At 45.6% G+C, this 27,576-nt stretch overlaps 1 protein-coding gene across 4 annotated transcripts in view; it reads right to left on the bottom strand.

Moving 5' to 3' along the window:
• SH3RF3 (SH3 domain containing ring finger 3) overlaps positions 1-27,576 on the bottom strand; it is a 217,958-nt gene that overhangs the window by 74,036 nt on the left and 116,346 nt on the right. For all 4 annotated transcript variants that reach the window (XM_084872444.1, XM_084872442.1, XM_084872441.1 and 1 more), the window contains exon 2: positions 4,010-4,285. In XM_084872444.1, coding sequence (XP_084728570.1) covers positions 4,010-4,285 — 276 coding nt within the window. The remainder of the gene's footprint in view (positions 1-4,009; positions 4,286-27,576) is intronic.

Genomic DNA, 27,576 nt, shown 5'->3' with positions numbered 1-27,576 from the left:
ATAATTGAAACTTTGTAGTCTGGAGTGGAGGCCTGGGCTGGCCAGGATGTGTGGAAAGCTTGGCTTCCTCCATTGCCAGGGCAACCCTAGCCTCCTGCTCTTTCCAGCTCCATGGCTGCTGCCATTTCTGTTTGGATTTGTTTGCCTTCTATAATTAAAACTTTGTAGCCTTGCCGAAACCGGTTTGGCTCAGTGGTAGAGTGTCGGTCTGCGGACTGAAGGGTCCCAGGTTCGATTCCGGTCAAGGGCATGTACATTGGTTGCGGGCACATCCCCGGTAGGGGGTGTGCAAGAGGCAGCTGGTCGATGATTCTCTCTCATCGACGTTTCTAGCTCTCTATCTCTCTCTCCTCCTATCTGTAAAAAATCAATAAAATAAATAAAATTAAAATAAAATAAAATAAAATAAAACTTTGTAGCCTTGAGTGAAGGCCTAGATTGGCAAGGGCAGGCGGAAAGCTTGGCTTCCTCTATTGCCTGGGAAACACAAGCCTCCCTCCTGCTCTCTGTGGCTGTAGCCATCTTGGTTGGGTTTATTTGCATATTCGCTCCTGATTGGATTGTGGGCATGGTTCATGGGTGTAGGGGAGTGATGGTTAATTTGCATATTACTCTTTTATTAGGTAGAATATCCTAAGAAATCTGAAATACCAATCATAAAGAATATATACACCCCTATGTTCATAGCAGTGCAATTTACAATAGCTAAGATCTGGAAACAGCCCAAGTGCCCATCATTAGATGAGTGGATAAAGAAACTGTGGCACATTTACAATATAGAATACTATGCAGCAGTAAGAAAGGAGAATCTGTTACCCTTTGAGACAGCATGGAGGGACCTAGAGAGTATTATATGCTAAGCAGTCAGAGAAACACAAGTATCACATGATCTTTCTCATATGTGGAATCCAATGAACAAAATAGTGATGAACAAAATAGATCCAGAGACATAGAAACATGGAACAGACTGTGGTGTCTCAGAGAAAAGTTGTGGAAAGAAATCAACCAAAGAATAACCCATGGACATATTTGCATACCCCATGGACACAGATTATAAAGTGGTGAAGGCCTGGCGTGGGGAGTAGGAAGGTGTGTGGGGGGTAGAGGTGGCTTAGAAGGGGACATATATAATGCTTTCACTAAATATATTTTTAAAGATGAAAAAGATACAAATAAAATGGCAATAAATAAATATCAACAATTGAATATAAAAATCAAAATAAACAAACAAGGAATCTAATTAACAAAATAAACTAATGAATCAAATAGAATCATAGTCATGAAAACATGAACAGACCAAGGAATCTCAGAGGGAAGGGGAAGGAGGGAAAAGGAAGAGATTGAGCAAAGAATTTATATGCATATATGCATTACCTTCGGACACAGACAATAGTGCTGTTGACCTGGAGAGGGGTAGGAAATGAGTGGAGGGGAGCAACGGAGGGAGAGAGGGGCATCTGTAATACTCTCAACAATACAGATTTAAAATAAAATTTAAAAAAAAACAAGTGAGCCCTGGAAACCTAGTCTCCCACCCTTGACCTGAATAAAAGCAGACCCCAGGCCCATATGCTCAGTCTCATCTAAACCTCACTGTATGTAGCAAACCTTGTCTTTCCAAAGTTTCCTGATGGTTACTGTTGAATGATGTTTTATAATCATAGTAAGAACCACAAGGACTGGTCCAGTCACAACATTGGTTTGGATAGACTGAGACCAGCACAAAACAAGCCCCACAACATAATTCAAAGTAAAAACAACACCAACCACAGAATAACTCTAAGGAAGCCTAAGAGCATTCTAGTTTTACCCATGAGGACTACTTTAATGCTTCTTTAAGTATCAAATATTAAATTATATCCCTGAATATTTAGAGCCCTTACTACATACAGGTCTGCCTCCTGGGTGGCCAGTGTCTCATTATTCTCTGAAACTATCTTCTGAGCACTTAGTCCCAGACTTGCTGTTCCCTGTCTCTCCCACTGGACTTCATGCCCCTGGGGAGCAGTGAGTCTGTCTGCACCCTTGGGATCCTGCATGGCTCCCACAGGGTGGGGCCTGCTACATTTCTGTGAAGTAGACAATGCCCCTCTGTCCTCGGGTCCCACGGTCTTCACCCTGCAGATGAGTGTCCTGGGCAGAGTCTGAAATAATGGACCTTACAGCGGAGAAGCAGGATGGGGCAAGGGCAGGGCCCAGAGGGGTCAGAGGTGGGGATGGAGCTGGGGGCTCTCTGCAGCTGTCCCTTTTCGGGGAGCTCTTCACTGATGAAATTCTGGAGCCCAGATACAAGGTTAGCAAGGGCCCTGTGGACTCTGAGAGGTCACTGGGGTGCCTGTTCTTGGTCAAAAGTTATGACACAGAGCATCAGGGCTCCTAGAGGAGTTCATCTTCAAGGCAGCTCTAGAGAGTCTATTGGTCAAAGAAAGGTCTGTCTGCCTGACACTGGGCTGCCTGCCATTCTCACCTCAGACTGAGAGGAAGAGGGAGAGGGAGAGTTGCGGGGCAGGGGTGAGGGGGAGGAAGGAGCCTGGATGCTGGCTTCCTGGGAGGCTGCATCAGCCAGAAGACACTTGGAATTAGCCTCAGAACACCAGAGTGAAAAATAGATTATTCGCTGTCAGGCCGAAAGATGGAACAAGACAAACAACAGCTATGCATTGGACATGCAAATTTTGTTCGAAAATTGTGTGCCCAATACCCCAGCAGCCTTACAGATGGCTCAGTGCCACAGCCAAGTTGTACAGATGAAGAGAGACAGACAGGCAGGGAGGCACCAATGTCCTCTCAGAAGTGGAAAGAATGGGGGCTTTCAAGTCAGAGATGTGAGTTAGATTTTCAGCTCTGTTATTTACAACTTTATGTGGGGTGGGGAAGAGGAGGGAAGAAAAGGGCTCCTATGGAAAGTAACCTCACAGGGTAATCTGATTCATAAATTCCTAACTAAGCAAATGATACCCCAATCATATCACTTCTTTAATTTACTAAAAGGCTTAATTTTGCCTTAAGGCAACACTGTCCCTTGATTCTGTGCATCTACGTTAACACCCCTTTGAATAAACTGTGACCACCTTCAAGAGAGCACATCATCTTGTTAACTCTCCTTTAATCTAATTCCTGCCTCACTTTCTCCCACCTCCATGTAACCTTCCTTATGTTCTCTCCTTAATTCCAAATGCAAAAAACAAGCCTCAGACTGTTATTCTGTGAAGCATTTGGGACCTTGCTCCTGGCATATGCCTTCAGTTTGGCTCAAACTATTGTAAAAATTCTCTACAGCTTGGACATTTCTTAGGTGGACAACAGGCTCCAAACACTTCTCTCAGAACCTGGTGGTTGTGAAGATAAAGCCCAGCACAGATAACAAACCCACAGGAACCTCCAAGTATGAACAGAAGCTTCCAGGGCTCCCTGCTGCCCCCCTGCAAACAAGGGGGAGGCCCAAGGTGAGAATGGACGGGAAGGGCTTAGGGCTGTCACCCTGGTCCTCGATGCTTACTAGCACAGTCCGCAAGTCTGTTCACTTTCTCTCCTCCATGCCACTGGCCAATACTGGTCAGTTTTTCCCTAACCAGGCCCCTCTTGGAAAGAGTGGGACCTGAGCACACCTGCCCACCCTCTGCCTGGTGCCTCAGAAGACGGGATGGCGACATGCTGGTTTCCGGGCCCAGCCCTCCAGCCCTGCGACCTGAAAGGGACCCCCACAGCTTCCCAAGTGAGGTTCTCACAGGGTCTGTGAGCCCGGGAAAGACTTCATTTCTCCCGCCAGTCACCGCGTAGACACCACTTGGGTGAGGAAGGGTCCTGCTCCAAGAGCGCCCTGTCGCTCCTGGCAGCAAAGCCATCTCACTCCAGCCAACGAAACCTCCTTGGGAGACGGACAGATTCCTCTACCATTTAGGAGGCTCAGTGGGACTCAGACCCTGGGCAAGAAACAGGATTCACGGGGAAGGCGTGAGCTCGGGGTGGGGAATTGCTGTGCAAGGGCTGTGCACAGAGGCCAGCTTACCTTGGTGAAGGTCAGGCAGTCATGGTCCTGGTCTCGGTCCTTCATCTCAAAGTCATATAGGGCTTTGCCCTGGGGAGGGACGGGCGGCAGGGGCTGGAGGCACTGCACATAGCTGGCGGGCAGGAAGCCGTGTGCGCCACGCAGCTCCCCGTGGAACCAGTGCTCGTCCACCCTGCGCTTCAGGATGATGACATCTCCCTTGTTGAACTTGAGGTCACCAGGCTCCTTCCCCTCGTAACTGTAGAGGGCTTTGCCACAGGGAAGCTGGGAAGGATTCTGAAAGCAAAACACAAGGCAGGTTACTCAGCGTGGCCTTTCTGCTGCCTGGGTGGCCTGGAGTGTGGGCTCCAGGCCCGGGCAGGTGCAGGATGCCCTCGAGTAGGGAGTGTTTCAAAGGAACAGACCCTTGTCCAAGGAACATGCAACCCATGACCCTTCCTGGACAACAGGGTTCACTAGATGCGCCCATGATGTCATTCCCTCTCCAGTCATGTGTGTGAGGGGCCAGGTACTGTCCTTGACCTTGGCACATACCAGCTCACTCTGTGCCGAAAAAGACTCTGAAGCAGGAGCTAAATGATCTTCATTTACAGGTCAGGACACTGAGGCATGGAGAGAGAGAAAGTAACTGGCCTGAAGTCCCACACCTGTTAATTAGGGCAGAATCTCCACGTAGGGCTCTGACTCCAGATGTTCTCATCCACCTCTCCATGCTGACTTGACCTATCTCCAATGGGAGCTATTTCTATCTGCCAGAATTCCAACAATTATCTCCCAACAAAATTCTCCTTACTTATCTCTGAAACGTCCCAGCAACTCAAAACCTGCCTCAAGGGGGTTTCAAGTTGAGGCAAGAGACTTGCACAGATTATAGTGTCCTTCCCACTCGTGGTACACACCTGTGACATGTAGTCCCAGAGACAACCCAGCGTGGAAGGTGGAGGCCTCCCTGGGACTGTGGCCCTCAATGTTTTGTAAGTTCTAAAGAGTCCCAGCTGTCACAGACCCCCTCAACCATGACTCATAGTTTTTTGATGCCTACAGCAGTCTGGTCCTGACGGACAATATGAAGAGCATAAAATAGTATCCCCTTAATGTCATGGATGTTCCTGTTACCCTGTCAAAGGTTAGTAACCCTTCCAAAAGTGATCTGCCATCTTTGGTCTCCAACAGTGACTAGCTCTGAACCGAGACAGAATTCTTGGCCATCTCATGTGCTTCAGCGGTAAGTTGTTGAACTACTCTGAAACTTGATGTCACTGTTCATGTCCTCAGCTCCTCTCACTGTTTCATAAAGGCCAATGCCACCTGGGTTTCTCTTCCTCTTGTTTACCGGTGGCCCACACTGGTTCAGCTGAGTAAGCTTTGCCAAAGGCCAATTCTATGCCAGCAGAAAAATCAAACAAAAACCTTACTATTGTTCCTGTGTCAAAACTCAAGGATTTTCCTAACAGAGCTGCATTTTCTCCCCGGGGCTGTCCATGCCAAGGATTTCTTTAGTCTTTGAATCAGTCAATATAGGCCAAAAACCCAAGGCAGGAGTGCATGGGGAGTGGGTGCAGAGGATTTACTAGCTTGCTACACCTCCACCTCCCACATCTGTGTGTCAGCAATGGCAGCAACGGGAGCTGAGGGAACCTGGGGGCAAACTGCCAAATAGCACCACCAACCCACTAAACAGAGCACACAGGATTTGCAGAATTCAATGAGGAAAACATCAGTTTGCTTCCAGCAACATCCCTCCTGGCAGGCTTTGCTCTGCATGCACAGTAGACTGGCACAGGCCCAAGTTTTAGAGAGCTGGGCAAAGTGCTACTTACAACCCAAGGACCGTGATCAGAAAAGAATAGAAGAGGCTGGGGACCACACAAGAGCCAGTCAGCCCCCAGCCTGAGGCTTCCAAATCAGGGACAATTTCGCCCCCCAAAGGCCATCTGACAATCTCTGAAGACATTTTTGATTGTCACAACTGGGGAATAGGCGCTATTGGCATCTAATGTGTAGAGACCAGGGATGCCGCTAAACAACCTAAAATGCACGGTCCCTTTCCCCCAGCATTACCGGGTCTAGAATGTCCATGGTGCTGAGGCTGAGAAAGCCTGCTGCAGCCCTCAGGCTACATTGACAAAATGACAGAGTATCTTGTTCTCTTTGAACTCGGTGTATCACAACTTTAAAACAAACATAACATTTATTTATTTCTGTGACTGCAGTATTTTCAGCAGTGACCACATGGAGAAGTTGATAGATCCATTGAGGTAAGATGTATTGAAGAAAAGAACTTACTGTTAATCTTAAAAACTGGCCTCAATGAGGTGTACAAAAGAAAACATCACTTTGTCAAAGACAGACTCCATTTCCTTAGTCTCAGACTAAGAGGGCCATGCTCAAAAGCAGTATTTATTGTAAGAGACATCGACTATGAGGCTGTTTGGTCCTTTCTTCACTGTGGGCAAGGGCAAGCAGGAATGGCCAGTGTGTACTTTGTTTTAATGCTGAGCCTCCCTCTATGCACTTTCTTGCCATTTCAACACAAACACCTCCTCTCACCCCATGTTGAAGACACACTAACATGGCCACTCTGCCTGCCCACAACTAGCTTACTAGCTCTGTTGATACACAGGACACTTGTAAGCACCACTTACTTGCATTTTTGTATAATCAGCATGGAGAACCCCGGGTTCCAAGGTAATCCTCTCTGAGGACAGTAGGTAGGTAAGCAACAGGGTGGTAAGTTCAGCTCTGCATTTGGGCTTGTAACCTCATGTGATTCTGAACTGTCCATCTTTGCTAGCACCTTGGGCCCTTTCTCTCTCCCCAAAACCAGGCAGCATCCCAGGCTCTGCTCACCTCATCCTGGAGGCTCTTGTCCTTCACTCCCCACTGGATTAGACCTATTCCACCAAGGCCCCAGAGCAGGACTGTGCTGTGTTTGCCTGACAATCCTGGGACCAAGGAGAGCTCCTAGCACCAGGTTTACGCCTTATCATATGCTTGTTAATTCATATATGTTCAGGTTATTCCTGAGATAGGGTGGGTGGTGGGGGAGTGGGAAAAGTTAGAAGTGACAAACTTATCTGACATGGCAACCCTGTAAACCAGCATGCTTCACACAGGTCTGGAAAAACTGCTGGTACCAGTTCTGCACAGAGGAGAGAGCAAGTGTTCTAGCCTGTGAACCAGGAAAGGACGAGTCCAGGTTCTGAAACAGCAGAAGTAGAGTTAGGAAGTGGGCTGCACATAGCCTACCACTGCTCCTGGGGCAGCGTGGACAGGCCTAACTCCCCACTGGCCTGGAGGTTAGAGGGCAGGGTTGGGAGCAAGCAGCCTCAGTGGCTGCAGCATGTCTAGTTAGACAGCCATGCTCTTTAGCAGCCTTTGGTGGAAAGGGCAGAGAGAGAGGGGGAGAGAGAGAGAGAGAGAGAGAGAGAGAGAGAGAGAGAGAGAGAGAGAGAGAGAGAGAGACCACTCCTGACTAAACCCCACTGCACTGCCAAGATCAGCATGTGATAGAGCAAAACTGAGAGGGGCAGTAAACCTTTTTAAGATGCAAGACACATTTTGGAGGGCAAAAATATCAAAGTCAGAGACGGTGCTGAGAGGCAGTTTAGTCCAGGGTCAGGGCCTATTTCTCACTGTGGAAGCACTCAGACATGGTGATGCTCAGAACTGCCCCCAGTACCTTTCACCTTCAGAGCCCTTTATAAGATTAAATAGTTAGTCCATGACTAGGGCCCAGGAGCAGGTGAGCTATTATTATGGGGGCCGCAGAGGGGGTGGGGGTGCAAACAAAGGAACTCGAAATTCTAGCCTCCCCAGCCCAGCCAAGGAAACTAAGTGGGTTTTTCTGCAGCCATTTCCTTTCTCCCCCTGGCTGTCCTCATCCTCATGCCCTCTCTCCCTTCTGTATGCTGCCCTGTGGAGGAACTGATTTCAAAGATTGCCATTGAGCCACCAGTACAATAGGTGAGGTCAGGACATTAGGGAGAAGACATGAAAGAAAAAGGGAAATGTATTTGGGATGCCTAAAGGATAATTAACTCCAGCCACTCTGCAAGGCATTAATAATAATTAAACCTTTAATGTCAACTTTACAGCTCATTACTCAGATGTAGCAGATGAATGCTGCTAGGGGCTTAACGTCCTCCCGTGGAGACATGGGTGCTGGTATGTGCACAGCGGCACCCACTCATCTTTTACAGAGATCATTGCAGCAGGGGGACTTAACAAAAGTGCTGCCTTTCCACCACACCTCGAATACTGAGTGGGGCTGGCTCCCTGGAAGTGAGGGCAGGCACCACAGCTGGTGTGGAGCACATGAGGGAGGCAGCATTGGCTAGGTCAGGCTTCTCCAGCTCTCCCAGCGAGCCAGGGTGAAGAGTGCAAAGGACTCACTGATCTTCCAGACTCCAAGAAGATCCAATCTCCCTTACCCAGTGCTTTCCACACAGCACTTGTCCTGGATCCAACAACCAGTTACCAATGGAAATCCTGTGTTACCAGAAAGACCTGGCCCTGAGCACTCTGCATCAGGCTGGCCAGTAGAGTGTGGGTTCTTGACTTTGTGCAGAAAAGATTTCACAATACAAGTCCAGGTGATTTTGATGGTACATTTATGAAAGCCAGAGACAGTGAAACAATAGAAGAAGCAATAGGAGAGCCTAGGCAGAGCTGCTTTGGATCACTGGTAAGTCAAAGAAAAGGGAGACTTGGAGACAGGTTCAGGGGGTGAACCTGGAGTCAGCTGCCACTGCCCATTGCTCCCTTGGTTGTAAGTCTATGGGGACCCTTACAATTTAGCAGTTGCACACATGTGGGGAAAGAAGAAGGAGAAGGGAAAGGCAGGAGCATGCTCCGGGAGAGAAAGCTTATGCCAGGTTCTTTGTTTTGAAGATTTTTTTTAAAGCTGAGAGTTTAGGGAAGGTTTCAACAGAATATTCATCAGCTTTCCACATGTATTCTTTCATGTTCTAGACTCCACTCAGTATTAAAGCAGGGGGGTCATTAGTCATCGCAGCTGGTCCTGGCAATGCCCACCTGGTTTTGCTGCTTTACTGGGTCTGGAGCTGAAATACAACTGAGTCTTAGATGTTATATCTGGGGAGATAACCTTCTGTATCTGCTGTAAATTGCTTAGCCAGTTTGTTCAGCTCTCTGGCTCAGTTTACCTATTTCACTTGCAAATTAATTTTCCTAGCATCTTACTCTCCTGTCTCACCCAGACTATTGTCCTCACCTAATTTTGCTCGATGCTGCATCCCACCACTGGCCTGTCAGCGGATACATGTTCAAAATTCCTGTTGAATTAAAAACCAACCCCTGAAATTAGGGCCAGAGCTAAAGAGCCTCTGGCTGGAACAACCAAACAACCATTCAAAGCATAATATGCTAATGATATGCTAAGGCTGCTCAACCACTCACTACGATGTGCACTGACCACTAGGTGCCAGACAGTCAACTGATCAACCAGTCACTATGACATGCACTGACCATCAGAGGACAGATGCTCTCCTGGTAGGTTAGCTTGCTGCTGGGGTCCAGCCAATCTGTGCTGATCGGGACAGAGCAAAATGGGCCGGACATGCCCTGGAGCCCTCCTGTGGTTCTTTCCCAGGCCAATAATGCACTGGTGGGGTCCCTCAATCTGACTTGCACCCTCTTGCAATCTGGGACCCCTCGGGAGATGTTGGAGAGCCAGTTTCAGCCTGATTTTGCAGGCCACTCGTAGCAGGTAGGAGCTGATGATAGAACTGCACTGCAGGTTTTGGCCTGATCCCTGCAGGCCACCCAGAGGGATCCCACCCATGCATGAATTCATGCACCGGGTCTCCAGTTAAACTATAAATGGATTACCAGTGAGATCAAGAAAGAAATAAAAAATTTCCTGGAAACAAATGGAAATGAACACACAACAACCCAAAATTTCTGGAACATAGCAAAAGCAGTCCTGTCAGGGAAGTTCATAGCACTATAGGTCCACCTCTAAAAACAAGAAAAATTAATAGTAAACTATTTAACCCCACAACTCAAAGAATTAGAAAGAGAACAATAAGAAAAGCCCAGAGTATGTAGGAGGGAGGAAATAATAAAGGAGGGTAAAAAAATTTTAAAAATCAATGAAATCAAGAGCTGGTTCTTTGAAAAAATAAACAAGATTGATGAACCATTTAAGGGACTCATCAAGAAACATAGAGAGCCAAAACCAGTTTGGCTCAGTGGATAGAGTGTCAGTCTGAGGACTGAAAGATCCCAGGTTTGATTCCGGTCAAGGGCATGCACATTGGTTGTGGGCACATCCCCAGTAAGGGGTGTGCAGGAGGCAGCTAGTCGATGTTTCTCTCTCATCGATGTTTCTAGTTCTCTATCCCTCTCCCTCTCTCTCTGTGAAAAAAATCAATAAAATATATTTAAAAAAAGAAAGAAAGAAAGAAACACAGAGAACCCTACCAGGTTAGGCTCAGTGGATAGAGCATTGGTTTGCAGACTGGAAGGTTCTGGGTTCAATTCTGGTCAAGGGCATATGCCAGGGTTGAGGGCTCAATCCCTGGTGAGGGATGTGCGGATGTGCAGGAGGCAGCTGATCAATTATTCTTGCTCATCACTGATATTTCTCTCTCTCTCTCTCTCTCTCTCTCTCTCTCTCTTCCCACTCCTCTCTGAAATTTTAAATTAAAAAAAAAAGAAACAAAGAGAGAGGCTCCAAATAAATAAAATCATAAATGGAAACAGAGATACCACAGAAACACAAAATATAAAGGATTGTAAGAAAATACTTTGAACAAGTATATGCTAACAAGCTGGATAATATGGATGAAATGGACAAATTCCTAGAAAAATATACTCTCCCAAAAGTGAATCAGAAAACCTGAATAGGCTAATAAAAACTGAGGAAATAGAAGCAATAATAAAAAAAACTTTCAGCAAACAAAACCCCTGGTCTGGATGGCTTAACAGAGGAATTTTATCAAACATTCAAAGAAAACTAAACACCTATACTCCTCAAACTATTCCAAAAAATCTAAGAGGAAGGAATACTTACAAGCTCTTTTTCTGAAGGCAGCATTATCCAAATTACAAGACAAGAAAAAGGCACTACAAAAAAAGAGAATTACAGACCAGTATCTATGATGAACATAGATGCTAAAATCACCAACAAAATATCATCAAATTGGGTCCAGCAGTATATTGAATACAGCAATATATTATATTAAAAATCCCACCATGACAGAGTGGGATTTATTCCAGGAATGCAAGGCTGGTATAATATTCAAAAATCAATAAATGTGATACATCACATCAACAAAATGGAAGATAAAAAAAGCCACATGATCATATCAATAGACCAAGAAAAAGCATTCAACAAAATTCAACACCCATTTTTTATTAAAAAAAAAAAACCTCTTAAAAAAGTGTGAATAGAGGGATCTTACCTCGACATAATAAAGGCATAAATGGCAAACATACAGTGAATATCATACTCAATGGGCAAAAACTAAAACCATTTCCCCTAACAACAGAAACAAGACAGAGATGTCTGCTTTCACCACTATTATTCAACACTAGGGGCCTGATGCACAAAATTCTTGCAAGGGGCTCGGCCCTCGCAGCTATGGCTTTGTCCAGAAGGTCACCTGGAAGGACATTTGGAAGGTCATTCGGCTGTCTGGTCTAATTAGCATATTAAGCTTTTATTATCCTATCTAATAAAATATTAATATGCAAATTAACTATCACTCCCACCAGCCAGCCCACCAGCCACTCCAAGTGAGTATGCAAATTAACCCCAACCACAGAGAGCAAGAGGGAGCCAAGCTTTCCACACACCCTGGTGGCCCAGACCTCCACTCAAGGGTTCAAAGTTTCAATTATAGAAGATATTGAATACCTAAAATCCAACAGAAATGGCTGCCACCACAGAGCGAGCAGGAGGCTTGGCTCTGCTCTAGACTACAAAGTTTCAATTGTAGAAGATAAATAAACCCCAGATACCAGGGCTTCAGCTTGGGTCACCAGGGAGCGTGGCCGGCCTGCAAACCACCACAGGCCCCTCAACCAGGCCTCCCCACACCCCAAGGGAACCCCCACCCTGATCCGGAACACCCTTCAGGACAAACCAGCTGGCCTCCACCCATGCACCAGGCCTCTATCCTATCTAATAAAAGAGTAATATGCAGATTGACCATCACTCCAACACACAAGATGGGCTGCCCCCATGTGATCAAAGATCCTGCCCCCATGTGGACACAAGATGGCCACCATAAGATGGCCAGCAGGGGAGGATAGTTGGGAAGCACTAGGTCTGCAAGGGAGGGCAGTTGAGAGGGACCAGGCCGACAAGTGAGGGCAGTTGGGGGCGATCAACACTGCAGGGGAGGGAAGTTAGGGGTAACCAGGCCAGCAGAGGAGAGAAGTAGGGGGCAAACAGGCTGGCAGGGGAGCAGTTAGACATCAAACAGGCTGGCATGGGAGTGGTTAATTGGTGATCAGGCTGGCAGGCAGAAACGGTTAGGAGCAATCAGGAAGGCAGGCAGGTGAGCAGTTGGGACCCAGCAGTCCTGGTTTGTGAAAGGGATCTCAGATTGGAGAGGGTTCAGGCTGGGCTGAGGGACAACCCCCCCCCACACACACACTGTGCATGAATTTCATGCACCAGGCCTCTAGTTATAGATAGTATTGAAAGTTCTAGCCACAGAAATCAGACAAGAACATAAACAAAAGGTATCCAAATTGGAAAGGAGGACGTAAAACTCATTATTTGCAGATAACATGACATTGTACATAGAAAACCCTAAAGAGTCCACCCAAAATTACTAGATTTAATAAATGAATTTGGCAAGGTAGCAGGATACAAAATTAACACCCCAAAAATCAATGGCTTTTTATACACCAATAATGAAATTTCAGAAAGAGAAACTAAGCAAATAATCTCATTTACCATTATAACAAAAAAATAATTAAAATACTTAGGAATAAACTTAACCAAGGAGATCAAGGACTTGTACTCAGAAAACTACAGTATGTTGGAAAAGGAAATAGAGGAAGATATAAACCAGTGGAACAACATACTTTGGAATGGTAGAATTAACATAATTAAAATGTCCGTATTACCCAAAGCAATCTACATTCAATGCAATCCTTATTAGAATACAAAGAGCATATTTCACTGCTGTAGAGAAAATACTCCAAAAATTTATATAGAACCAAAAAAGACCCCGAATAGCCACAGCAATTTTGAGAAAGAAGAATAAAGTTGGAGGGATCACAATACCAAATATCAAGTTATTCTACAAACCCACTTAAATCAAACAGCCTGGTACTGGTATAAGAACAGGCATATAGATCAATGGAACAGAACAGAGACCACAGAAATCAACTTAAGCCAATCTGCTCAACTAATATTTGACAGATGAGGCAAGAACATACAATGGAATCAAGAGAGTCTCTTCAATAAATGGCATTGGGAAAATAGAACAGATACAAGCAGAAAAATGTGTAGGACCACCAACTTATATATTGCACAAAAATAAACTCAAAATGAATAAAAGACTTAAATGTAAGTCATGAAACTATAAAAATCCTGGAAGAAACTAGGCAGCAAAATCTCAGACATCTCTCATAGCAATATGTTTGCGGATACATCTCCTAGGGCAAAGAAAACTAAAGAGAAAATAAACAAACAGGACTACATTAACATAAAAATCTTCTGTACATCAAAAGAAATCATCAACAAAATGAAAAGGGAGCTCACTATATAGGAGAAAATATTTGACAGTGATACATCTGATAAAGGTTTAATATCTAAAAAAATAAAAATTATATATATATATATATATATATATATATATATATATATATATATAAAACTCATATAACTAACAAAAGGAAAACAAACAATCCAATTAAAAAATAGGCAAAGGAACTAAAAAGACACTTCTTGAAAGTGGACATACAGATGGCCAAGAGATACATGAAAAAATGCTCAGTCACTGATCATCAAAGAGATGCAAATTAAAACAATATGAGGTATGAACTCACACCGGTTGGCTATCATCAACAAATGACAAGTGCTGGTGAGGATGTGGAGAAAAGGGAGCCCTAGTACACTGCTGGTGGGAATGCAGACTGGTGCAACCACTGTGGAAAACAGTATGGAGTTTCCTCAAAAAATTAAATATGGAATTGCCATTTGTCCTAGTGATCCCACTTCTAGGAATATATCCTAATAAATCTGAAACACCAATCAGAAAGAATATATGCACCCCTATGTTCATAGCAGCACAATTTACAATAGCTAAGATCTGGAAATAGCTCAAGTGCCCATCAGATGAGTGGATGAAAAAGATGTGGTACATTTATACCATGGAATACTATGCAGCAGAAAAAAAGAAAGATCTCTTACCCTTTTGAGGCAGCATGGAGTGACCTGGAGAGTATTATGCTAAGTGAAATAAGCCAGTCAGAGAAAGATAAGTATCACATGATCTTATTCACATGTAGAATCTAATGAACAAAATAAAGTGATAAACAAAATAGATTCAGAGACATCGAAACAAAAGTGGTCAATGGGGAGAAAAAGGGACATATGTTATACTTTCAACAATAATTTTTTTTTAAGTCAGGCAATAGTAAATGTCTGTAACAATCTGCACAAACAGGAACCCTTATGCTTTGCTGGTGGGAATGTAAAATGGATCCAGCAATTTCACTCCTAGATGGATGGAAACATAGTCCACACACAGTTTGTACATGAATATTCATATCAGGACTATCTACAATTGTCAAAGTGTGAAAACAACCCAAATGTCCATCAACAGATGAATGGATAAACAAATGTGATTCATTCACACAATGCATTTTTGCTCAGCCGTAAAACAGCGAAGTGCTCATAACATGATAGACAACCAAAATGAACTCTGGAAACATTATACTGAACAAAAGAAATCAGACAAAGCTGATCACACATTAGCTGACTCTGTTCACATGAAATGTTGAGAATAGACAAATCCATAGACACAGAAAGCAGTTAGTGGTTTTTAGGGCTAGGGGACAGGAGACAGGGAGTGGCTGTTACTGGGATTGGGATTACTTTTTGGAATGATGACCCATGTATAAACCCACAGTGTCCAGGAGCCACTGCTCTGGTGCAAAAGCACAATCAGAGGAGGCCATGCCAGGGACTCAAATAGTGTGCCCCACCCTCCACCATTAGAATATTCTTCCTGAGAGAGAGGCAAGGCAAGGTGGGGATTAAAAATTGCTAGAAGAGAATTCACTTGGGTTGTTTATTTTAAATCTCACTGAACATTCTTTAGGATGGCATGTATATTTGTGTTTCAGTGTTCATTTGTGATTTCTTATTCACATAAGTCCCATTCATGAAGAGAATGCAGAGCCTATAGCTAGAGTCTTCCAGGTCTCTTCTTCACTGCAGCTTTCTTTGTGTCACCTGTTTTACAGCTACTTGCCTTTGTGCCAGTCCTTGTGGACCTCCAGACCAAAACCTGATGAGCCAGAGGGTCCAAGGCCCCTGGCTCTTCTCCCCACATCACAAGTGTACACTTCCCCTTTCCTTCCTTGCTGTAGCCTTCCACAATCTCTGAGAAGCACCTGGTAATTACACCCCAAGATAGTTATTATTGGCTCCTCTGGTTCAAATAGTACCCCTGTTCAAACTGCAAGACAAGATGTTATTTTCAAGGCTATATTCATATATTATTGATTTCAGAGAAGAAGGAAGAGGGAGAGAGAGAAAGAAACATCAATGATGACAGAGAATCATGGACTGGCTGCCTTCACTGGAGATCGAACCCACAACTGAGCATGTGCCCTGAGCAAGAATCAAACCTGTGACCTCCTGGTTCATAGATCAATGCTCAACAACTGAGCCATGCTGTCTGGGCACAAGGCTACATTCTTGCATATCCCCGCCCCCCTGCTATTTTTACAACTTGGGGATAGTTTGCACCAAGAAGTCTCTAGTTACTAGTAGTGGGACGTTCCCTTTCCCAACCTCTTCAAACAAGCCTCTTTTGAACTCTTCATCACTTTTGCTCTAAGCATGTTTCACAGGCTTGGGAAAAATACTGATAAGATACCTCCCTAGGACATCTGCCAGCTCTCTGAGCCCCAAATCCCCCTCCTATCCTGGTCACCTAGCAACAGCAGCCATTAACCTTTAAAAGAGCAGGCTACTGTTTATTACTCGCTCTTGTAATGATTAGCAATGCACTGGCCATTTCCCTTGGGGAAAGTAAAAATAAATTTCTCTCAGCATCTATCTCTTCTTATAGTTGTGAATTCTTTGCCAGCCTGCATCACCAGCCAAAACTCTATCACTCTGGAGTACAAGGTGGGAGTCCCATCACAGCTAGCAAAAGCCAAAGCAGCAAAATATCTGCAGTTTCTCCCTCCGTCTGCTGTACTGTTTAGTGCAGCAATCTCGGGAATAGGATGAGGACACTGATTCAGTACAGGAGAATCCCTCTGTGTCACAGCTTAACCAGTGTGCTCACATAACACTTGATATATGGTATCTACCTATTCTCATTCAATTCCAGCCTACCCAGGGAAAAGCCAATCTTGGCCTCATCTTGACATGAGACTGTGCATTGATCTCTAACGGACAGCAGTAAAGCTGTCTGCCTATGCCCTAGTGTGGTGAGACCCATAGACACCAGAAGCCTGACTTCCAAGTGGGAGAGGGGCCTCATTTTAATTCTCATCTGCTGAAAAGCCAAAGCATTAACTTAATGAATTAGAAATCACTTACATGACTACTCTTTGTGCTTAGTTAATGAGTCCTTTTTAAAAGGTTTTTCTGCATTAGACATCCTTTCACATCTGACTGGCATCTACTGCAGATTTAGTCATTCAGCCAATTAATTTTTTCAGTAGCTCTAAAAGCTCAGTACACCCTCCTATAGAGCACAGGCCCCATTTGTGCATCATTTACAGCCTTAATTAGAGATCCAGGTGTTCTGAGACAGACACTTTTATTGGTGACTTAAGCTCACCTTTAAGGCAAGGAATGCTTACACTTCTTAGCTTCATACCTGGGGCTCCTGCCATACCTTTCAATTGTCAAGGTTGCCCTTAAGAACCACTTTACAGGTTCAACTTATCCTCTGCCAACCTGGCTGCCATCAGGCACTGTGGGCTTACAGAGGAGGCTCTGAACTTAGCTAAGCCTGAAAAGGAAATGCAAAATATATAAAGTTCTACTGAAAAAAGAGAAGGGATGGAGATGACTTGGGGTCCCAGGCCTTCAGAAGGCATGCCAGGCATTCTGTTTGTCTGTCTTTCTCTCCTTCACCCTTTCTCCTTCTCTTTCTTCTTCCTCTCTGTCCTTCGCCCCTGACCTCCCCTCTCTTCTCCCTCTTTGATGTGCCTTCCAATTGTCTTGGTGGTTATTTTAATCCATCTACTCCTTGAAATGTAGTGTTTGCTTTGATACTTAATTATCAGGACTGATGATCCTCAAAACTCAGACCTTCCAGAAAAGAGTCCTTCTCCACCTTGAAGAAGTCCTGAAGTCCTCACCACACCAGGATTTCAGGCTTGCAGTGGTAACCCTTTACAATTTGGTTAGAACTTTGGGGTTTCCCGGGCCAATTTTTGATGCTGACATCTAGCATTCATAATGTATTTGGAAGTGGATCTCTTCTCGCTCTCTTTTTTAAATATTTATTTTATTTAATTTTTATAGAGAGGAAGAGAGAGAGGGATAGAGAGTTAGAAACATCAATGAGAGAGAAATATGGATCAGCTGCCTCTTGCACACCCTCTACTGGGGATGTGCCCGCAACCAAGGTACACGCCCTTGATGGGAATCGAACCTGGGACCCTTCAGTCCACAGGCTGAGCCAAATCGGTTTTGGCAGATCTCTTTTCTTTAGAAACTGGTCTTTCCTTGAGTTGCCTGGCAAGTGACTTGGTTGCATCTACTGCACGTTCTTCACATTTACCATATTATTCCGCCACAAAAGGGTTTTATCTAGATAAGATTCCTAAATTGGCTTTGGCAAAATTTAATCCTCTAGTGATTAGTCTCATCTTCTATAATTCGTCTAATCACTGAAAAGTGAAAATTTCTACTTTTATAAAAACATCACCACCATTTACCTTCTTTTGTTCAATGGAAACAAAGTATAATCTAATTTTTAAAATACCATAAGCAGAAAATCGAAATTCTACAACTATCTACCACGACTCAATTAATTTTCACTTCAAATGCTTCTAGTCTGTACTAGCTTTGCAATAAAGGACGTTCTGAAGTGAGAAAGAGACAGTCACATGCCACATTAACTATAACAATTTACTAAATTAGGTGCCAAAGCAGTAATAAAATGACATTTTGATGAGGGCAGTCTATTAAAAATGAATGTAAGGACATAAGGTTTGGGTCCCATTACTGCACACCTCAAAGTGTTCAAAGAGCACAGAGTTCCAGAGATATGTTCATGCACTTTGGTACCTTATGTGTCCATATGTCTGTCCTCCATGAGTACTATTTCTTGTTAGTAACACTTACCAGTAATAATCATTACTTACATTATCATTAATAGCAGCCATTTTTGAGGTCCTGTTTAACAGTTTTAGATGCTTTACATACATTCTAATCCTCATTTTAAAAAAACCACACATATAAATGATATTATCTTTATTTTACAGGTCAAGGATTTGTGGTTCAGAAATACCAAGAAAATTGTATAGGATCACACAGATGATAGGAGTAGGGCAGGGATCTGATTCTGGGTCTGGCACCAAAGTCTATGGTCACTGGCCATCCCACTCTCTGCCTCTTCACATATGCCCAGCAGAGCACTGTGCCTAAAGACCTGCTTCTCCTCAGAAAGAAATTTATTTGCATGACACTGCTGATTTGCCTGTAGCATCACTTTTGTGTTGACATTTTGTTATTGTCATGTGCTGTTGCGTTATCTCTGATTCCTGGTGACCCTGTGAATAAGAGACATCCACAGTGTCTTATCCTCAACGATCCTGCTCAGCTTCTGTAGATTCATTACAAATATGGTGTTGAAAGAGAGCTCTACAGGTATCAGGTATCGCCAAGAAGATGAACAAGTAGGTCTTGGAGCAAATGAAGCCTGAAAAACTCCTGGAGACAAAGATGACAAAACTAATGCTGTTCTATTTCAGCTACATTGTGGCAGGGTTCTTTGGGAAAGACAATGATGCTGGAGAAAATAGGAGGCAGCGGGAAAGGAAGTAGAGCAAATATGAGACAGATTGACTCCATGGAAGAAGTCTTAGGTATAGCCATAGGATTCAAATCCCTGCCCTAGTCCTTTCATCTGTGTGACTTCTGCTCTTGGTTCTCATGCACTCCCCTCCCAAAAGGACCACCCTATCGAGACAGCCATGAGAGCAGGAGCAGCCAGCATGACCAATAATGGTCAAGGAAACTGCAGAGAGAAGTCACCTTCATTGAGAGCACCTGCTATGCTCAGGGTCTCACAGCTGCATGCATTCTAGTCCTCACCAAATCCCAGGTGAGAGACCAGACAGCATGGCCAGTGTATTTAGGGGAGAGCACCATGAGGAAGCCTTGAAGGGAGTGGTAGACAAATGGTTTAAACACCCTGAGGAGGCAAAAACAGCTTCACAGAACAGATGTCTTGAGGTTTTGAAAGCTGAGTAGAAGTTAGCCAGTCATTTGGGGATAGGGTTTTTGCATCCAGGAGGCATGTGGCAGTCACGCTAGGAGGAATCCTCACTGAAAACTGCCAAACATCTGGGGCTGAGCTTCCAATTTCAAAGTGACTTGTCTGCTGGCAAACTTTACAGTCTTAGCACTCACCACATGCTTATGTTTTGCTTAACCTGCAATTAGAGAAGGGTTTCACCTCTCACCCTCAGCATAATTACAGTCATTTTTTTCCTAAAAGGAGGTTTTTTAGCATACAGAAATTCAGACTACTCTCAACTTAGTGAAATGGGACTGGGAGGATTATTAGCAGCTGTCTTCCCTTCCACCTGGTGACACCTGCTTCTGTTCAAAGGCAGCTCTTACCCTCATCTACACTGTGGCTCTGGTCAATAAAAGTGGCAAAGCTGCCCAAGGCCCCTCAGTTCTCAAGCCTAGTGAGATGTAGCTGACCACTCCCATCTTTCCTATTGACACAGGCTTCGGTTATTAGTTTCCATTACACATCCTCCAGAGACCAGCAGGACAGCAGGAAGGTGAAATGTTTCTGCTCAAAGAGCAGACTTTCTAGTTACCTTAACCTGTGACTAATATGCACTGGAAGTCATTTAAACATGAGGCAGTTCTCTTTCCCAGGGTCAGCAATTCACAGAAAGTGGAGGACTTTCTGAGGACCCTGCACCTTAGAAGGAGCACCAGCACAGAGGAGTCAATGCCCTGCAGAAACTGGGCCAGAACTGAGGCCTCACTGTGACCTGAAGCACTTAACACAGATACATGGCACCCTCCCCTCTGACCCAGCGAGCTGGGGAAGCCAAAGAAGGGTCCTCCAAAGACTGGGGCAAGCATTTCCTCACTGAGGTCTAATTCGTGAAAGAGAGTGAGAACTGGGGTTCTCTTTCCTATGCCTCTTCTCTCCTGGAATTAACTTCCCACATCTATTGAGTAAATAATGCTGACCTGAGTAGGAGTTGACATGAAACCCCCATCAGCTGGTAAACCAGAGCCACCACTGCAGCTTCATTTGCTCCAAGTCTGGGTCAAGACAATAACTATATGGGAGGACATCTGCTCCACCCAGGCCCCCCTTTTCTGAAAATTGGTCCCATCTAAGGCACCATGATGACAGCAGTAGGGCTGCCCACACAGGAGAGGCAGGGGAATCCAGAAGCTCCGCCCACTGACTGGCCAGGCCTAACTTCCTATGTGGCTGGCCAACCCTCCACACTTCAAGCGTTCTGAGATAATGCTGCCCAGGACAGTGGTCACAAGCTCTCAAGTACTTGAAAAGTGTCTAGTGTAACTGAAAAACTAAATCCTACCGAATTCTAATTCTTCACATTAAAATTTGAATAGTTTGAACTGCATTGTGTACTGCAACTCTGAGGAATGTGAACTGACAGAGGGCAGTTGTCCTGAGGGTGAGGGCTTCCACTGACTACTCTCTACGGCAATCGCTGGTGTCACTCACATCCTAGGGTGCAGAGAGAGGAGGCCCAGAAAACCACGCAGACAGAGCAGACAGGGAGTACATAGCAGCCTCAGAGCCAGGCCTCCCAAGCCTGACACTTACATATTTTAAGATCATCAAACTCACCGGCTGCTGCATCCTATGCCTGAAAATACTTTAACTCAAAGACATTTCATCCTAACTAAGCAGAGCTGGAGTCCTCAGTTACTCCCCTCGGACTTCCTCTCGACCCTGCAGGGCCCCTGAGAGCACAAGCTTTCTGGGAGCTGTGGGAGCTGCTCGGCAGAGCTGCCAAATATCCCAGATCCCGTTGGATACTGTGGAGTTTAAAAATTAAGTAAACCAGATTTCAAATTCTGGCCAGAGATCACTAGAATTTCCCCTCCAATTCTAGACTGCAGCATCTGAGGGGAAAAGAAATCTGCTGTCTGAAGAAAAGAAGGAATTTAAGAGCCCTTTGATGACTGTCTCCAAGGATCCCTTCCTGTGGCCGGGCTGTGGGGGAACCAAGACAGTGCTCTCCTGGACCCACAGTGGCTGACACTAGTCAGCTAGGCTACATCCAGTGGGAACCCCATACCACGAACTCTCCTATGGGCTCTCTGAGTTCTGGAGGGTAAAGAGCATTTTTGTATCCCCAGGAACCAAGATTTTCTGAAATCCTTGTAAGAAGATGTTCCTGTCCCCAGGAAGGCAGGTCTGCACCCCTGCTCCCAACACCCTGGGTGTGTGGCCCAGCATCACTGCCCGGCCCAGTCCAGAGGCTAACCTCTGTCTCCTCTCTGCCTAGGGCACCACTGCATTCTGCACTGTCTTGATCCTAGTGAGGACAACAGGGATGAGCAGCAAGGGGCCAGCCACCCTCTCATGTGTGGAGTGTGATGAGAAGTAAACACTTGCTGTTTGAGCTACTGAGGTTTCAGAGTTGTAACTGCAGCCTAATCTTTCCCAACCTGACTGATGTATTAGAGCTTTATTTGTATTGATTATAAAAGATGAAAAAAAAAAAAAGAGTCCAGAATTCAGATATGCCAAACAGACACACATAGCAACGTGAAGCTTCACAGCCCCAAACCGACCAAATCCATTGTACCAGGGACAGCTTTGGAGCTCCAAGGAAGACATATGGATGGCCAGATATATGACAAGATACTCAACTTCACTAGCTGTAAGGAAAATGCAAATTATTAGAATGAAATATATATATATAAAGCGTAAGACTGAAGGACCAGAATGACCTGAATAACGGGTCACTATGATGCACACTGACCACCAGGGGGCAGACGCTCAATGCAGGAGCTGTCCCCTGATGGTCAGTGTGCTTCCACAGCAGGAGCACCGTTCAGCTGACTTACCCATCCCGGCGGCTCATCAGGCTGGTGGCAGCCACTCATTCCCTCAGTATCCTGCAGGCCCAATCTCCAGAGAACAGGCCAGGCAATGACAGGCCAGGCACCAATGGACCAGCGCAACCAGTTTGATTCTGACAGCGCTGCCAGCCTCCCGGAAGTCCTCCTTGGGCACCACAGCCACTTCTCCTTCATAGACGCTCCACAAGGAAGAAACAATATAAAAGTGGCCACCAGGTGGCTCCCGAAAACCAGCATGAATGTCAGCATGATGGATCAGGATCCTGGGCTGGCAAGGGCATCCTACTGATAGCATCCCAGTCCTCCCCACCCCCTCAGGACTCCACTCATGCACGAATTTGTGCATCGAGCCTCTAGTTATCAATAAGACTAGAAATAACAAGTGTTGGAGAGGATGTGGAGAAAAACGAGCCTTCTGCTGGTGGGAATGCAGACTGGTGCAGCCACTATGGAAAAACAGTATGAGGTTCTTCAAAAACTCCATAATAGAACTACATTATTACCCAGCAACCCTCTTCTGAGTTATCTACCTAAAATAAAGTAAAAACACTTATTCATAAAGATATTGCACCCATATGTTCACTGCAGCATTATTCATGGTGACCAAGACATGGAAACAACTCAAGTGTCCTGCAATGGATGACTGGATAAAGAAGATGTGGTACATACACAATGGAATACTACTTAGCCATAAAAAGATAGAATACTGCCATTTGAGACAACATGGATGGACCTTGAGAATATTATGCTAAGTGAAATAAGTCGGACAGAAAATGATAAGAACCAAATTATTTCACTCATATGTGGGATATAAAACAAAGAGTGATGAACAAAACAAACAATAGACACAGGCAACAGAATGGTGGCTACCAAATGGCAAGGGAATAGGGGAGGATGAAGAGGGTAAAGGGGTCAGATACATGGTGACAAAGGGAGACCAGTCTTCAGGTGATGAGCACAGAGATGTCATATAACAAAGCTGTACACCTGAAAATCATAGAATGTTATCAACAAACTAGGGGCTCAGTGCACAAATTTGTGCACCTTGAAAGGAACTGCAGGGCGTGAGGCTGTGGTGGGCACAGGGGTGGGATCTCAGCTCATCCTCCGTGCCATCACCCAGCCCTTCCTGATGCGGCCCCCAGTCCCCTCTCTGCCCTCAGCCCCGCTCCTGTCACTGCCACTGCCACTGCCACTGCCATGTGCTGATGGCTTGGAGCAATTGGGGCCAGCACCAGCAGCAGGTGTGAGCAGGGCCGGCTCCATCAGCAGGTACAAGCAGCAGCCCCAATCACCCCTCAGGAGCAGGGGGAGGTGGAAAAGTCCTGAGAGATGCTCAGGGCCAGCACCCACTGATGGTGCTGAGCAATTGGGGCCACTGCCAGGTGCCAGCAGTGGGTGCAAGCAATGGCTCTGAGTGGTGGCTGTAGCACCAGCAGATGCAAGCACCAGGTAGGACCAAGGCATGTGTGAGCAAAGAATTTTCAGTAACTACCAGAGGCTCACCCTGATAACAGCAACCTGCGCCTTGCCTTGGTTTGGCACCCCTGCTCATCTGCTCCACCATTCTGCCTCAGCCAATGCCTGCCATGTTCTGCATGCGCCCCCTGGTGGTCAGTGCATGTTATAGTGACCAGTTGTTCATTGTTCTGCCATTCGGTCTATTTGCATATTAGGGTTTTATATTTATACTAACCTATACTAATAAAAGAGTAATATACTAATTAGACCGGGAGACCATCTGGAAACCTTCTGAACAAAGCTGGGGGCTTGGCTGGCCCGCGAACTACCCCTAAACAGCCCTCAGCCTCTCTCCCAGGCTGTCCACACCCCCAGCAGGGACCTTTATCCTATGGGGATGTGGCCAGCCTGCAAATAGCCCTCAGCCCCTCCCCCAGGCTGGTCATGCCCCACAGCAGGGACCCTCACCCTGATGGGGGTGTGGCCAGCCTGCAAACAGCGCTCAGCCCCTTGCGCAGGCTGGCACTGCCCTCAGTGGGGATCCACCCCAAATGGTGCATGGCTGCCCTGCAAATCACCCCAGGCCCCATCTCTCAAAGGGACCCCCACCCTCATCTGGGACCCTCTTTAGCGCAGACCAGCCAGGCCCCACTCATGCACCAGGCCTCTATACTAATAAAAGGGTAATATGCTAATTAGATCAGGAGACCTTCTGGACATCCTCTGGACAAAGCCATCGGGCAGGGCTGAGGCAGAGGTGGTTAGGGACAATCAGGCCAGGAGGGGAGGGCAGCTGGGGGCAAGCAGGTCGGCAGTTGGGTCAGTTGGGGGTGAGCAGGCTGGCAGTGGGGAGTATTTGGGAGTGATCAGGTCAGCAGGGGGGTGACAGTTGGGGGCGAGCAGGCCAGCAGAGTAGTTAGGGGCAATCAAACAGGCAGGCAGGTGATCAGTTAGGAGCTAGTGGTACCGGATTGTGAGAAGGATGTCAGACATTCTTCAAGGAGTCCCAGATTGGAGAGGGTGCAGGCTGGGCTAAGGGACAACCCCCTCCCATGCACAAATTTCATGCATCAGGCCACTAGTTTATGGATGTTATCCCAAAAATTTAATTAAAAAAAAAGAAAAGGAACTTGCTTCTGCCTATCCATCAACAGTTGTATTGGGGAGAAGAAAGAGGGCAGAACCTCAGGCATGGAAACTTCTGGACAGGACATCCTGTGGCTTCCTGATTGACCCTGAGTCATGTGATCCAGATACTAGGAACGCCTTGCTCAGGGAGAGGTAGGGGAGAGGCTGAGAGCTGAAAGGAACAACACATTTTGACCCCAGAAGCTTTAGCAGCTATTTGGAGGAATGTCCTTGAGAGTAAATCTTTCTCTGTTTAGGCCAATCTTTCCAATATCCTAGAGAGGCAAGACAGAGCTAGAATGAAGACAAGAAAGATGTGTTTCCCTGACCAGTGGGGTCTATGTCCCAAGAGGTTGCTGGTTCAATTCCCAGTCAGGGCATGTGCCCTGGTTGTGGGCAAGAGGCAGCTACTCCATGATATTTCTCTCTCTTTCTCTCTCTCTCTCTCTCTCTCTCTCTCTTCCTCTCCCCCTCTCTCTCTCCCTCTCCCTCTCCCTCTCTTTCTCCCTTTCTTTGTCTCTAAAATCAATAAAATCATATTTTAAAAAAATTTAAGATGTGTTTATGGGGCCACCCTCCTAGGAAGAAGGGTAAGATGTGCAAGAATAGCTTTGCAAATATATTGTAATCAAGGGCCTTTGTGACATCATTTCCTCCTCTTCGGAAGCAATGGAGTTCAGTTGAAGTCCTGGGCTAAACTTCTGTGCAAAGAACAGCCAGTGTGGTCTGGGCCTGGCCTGGGTCAGGGAGAATGAGTGCAAAGAGAGAGACTGCATGTGAACACACACCCACATACCACACACACTACAAACATGCATACAGACACCACATACACAGCCAGACACAACCCAACACACACAGCCTACTACTGTACAGATATACAAACACACATCACCCATCACATACCTACCTCCCCAACACACATACATAGACACCTACTAATGCTGGAGTGATATCCAGCATCTAGAAAGGTTCAGGAATCTGGAGAAGGCACTGCGGAGTAAATTAATAAAAAGACTAGAAATCATAATAATAAAAGGCTAACATGCAAATGGTCATCACACCATGACGCAAAATGACCGATCAGCAGGGTGGGTGGCTTCAGCTCATTCCCCCTACCCGGCAGGGCTTGATGGGGGTGGGACTGGCTGGATCCGAGTCTCATGCTATTTTGAAGTGCACACATTTGGGTGGAGACTTAACTCTGGGTCTCAGGGAGGTAGATTTTCATATACATTTTACTAATTTTACTAATTTTTTTTCATCTCTGACATTTCTATTATACAGAACAGGCAAATAGCAATATTAAAATATTTGCTCTAATTCCCTTTTAATATGCAGGAATTTCATGCACTGGGCCACTAGTATAATACAAATTTGCAATCCATGGGGGAGCCAGAGGAGGACTTAGCTTCAGTAACCAAGTTCTCTGAGTCTCTGGACCTCTTGCTCTTTATTAGCACAAATTGTCCTAAAGCAAAGCAAATATGCATATCAAAGGTAAGGTTTAGTATACAGTAGGCATTGTCAGTTTTGGGGGAACTGTCTTGGCTGTTCAGGTTTTTGGCCAGCAGGAGGCAATAACATGTAAATTGAAATGCCCTCAGTTGTCTGGTAACAGGCAACAATATATGCAGATCTTCAGGTTTGGGGAAATGCCTTCAGCATTCCAGTAGACAATAATATGTATTCAGCCCTGATGAAGCCTCAAGGTTCACAAATCTTTTGATGAACTTCTGGCATTTATGACTGCTGGATTTAGCCTCCAACAACCTTCACACTATATACACCACACATGCACACAGATACTGCACAGGCACAGAGACATATAATACACACTGCACACATATGCAAAAGGCAAGTGTGTACAGAGGTGCTATGCTCCAAAGGGTTTCCCGAAGACTTGGTCTGTGCATGGGAACCAGGACAGTTCCCCTTTAGACAAACTATGGCCTACAACAAATAAGGCAGCATTCACATAAGCAATGAAATAGCAGTTTGTTTGTTTTTACCAAAAATGGACTGTATGGGTCACATTGTGCACAACCTTATTTAATGCTCAAAACTCTAAAGTGCTGGTCTCCCCTTCTAGACTGACCCAGAGTTAGTGCCAAGGCAGAGCCAGGAGTGAGCTGGGGCCTCTGCAGTCCTTCGCCTGCACTGACCCGACCCAGCAGGCCCCAAGGGTCCTGAGGGTGCAGAGACCAAATAGCAGGAATGGGCTCATGGAAGCTGTTCTCCTTTAGCAGGAATGGGATCATGGACCCCACACCCACTTGTGAGAAAGGGGCTGTGGGCAGTCCACTATCACCTGGAGGGTCCATTCGGTCTACATGCAGGTAAAGGCAGAAGAGGACGATGCAGAGAGGATGACAAGCTTCCCTGTGTATTTTCACTGATCAGCCCCTAGCTACCCAGCATGGAGATAGACGCCTGGCACACTGTGAGCCTGCAATGTCTTCCTTCACAG

Source organism: Pipistrellus hanaki (assembly GCF_964339955.1).
Source record: "Pipistrellus hanaki genome assembly, chromosome: 2".
In the NCBI taxonomy this organism is placed as follows: domain Eukaryota; kingdom Metazoa; phylum Chordata; class Mammalia; order Chiroptera; family Vespertilionidae; genus Pipistrellus; species Pipistrellus hanaki.
The sequence above is the reverse complement of the archived record's forward strand: the minus strand, read 5'-3'. Positions and strand labels throughout refer to the sequence as shown.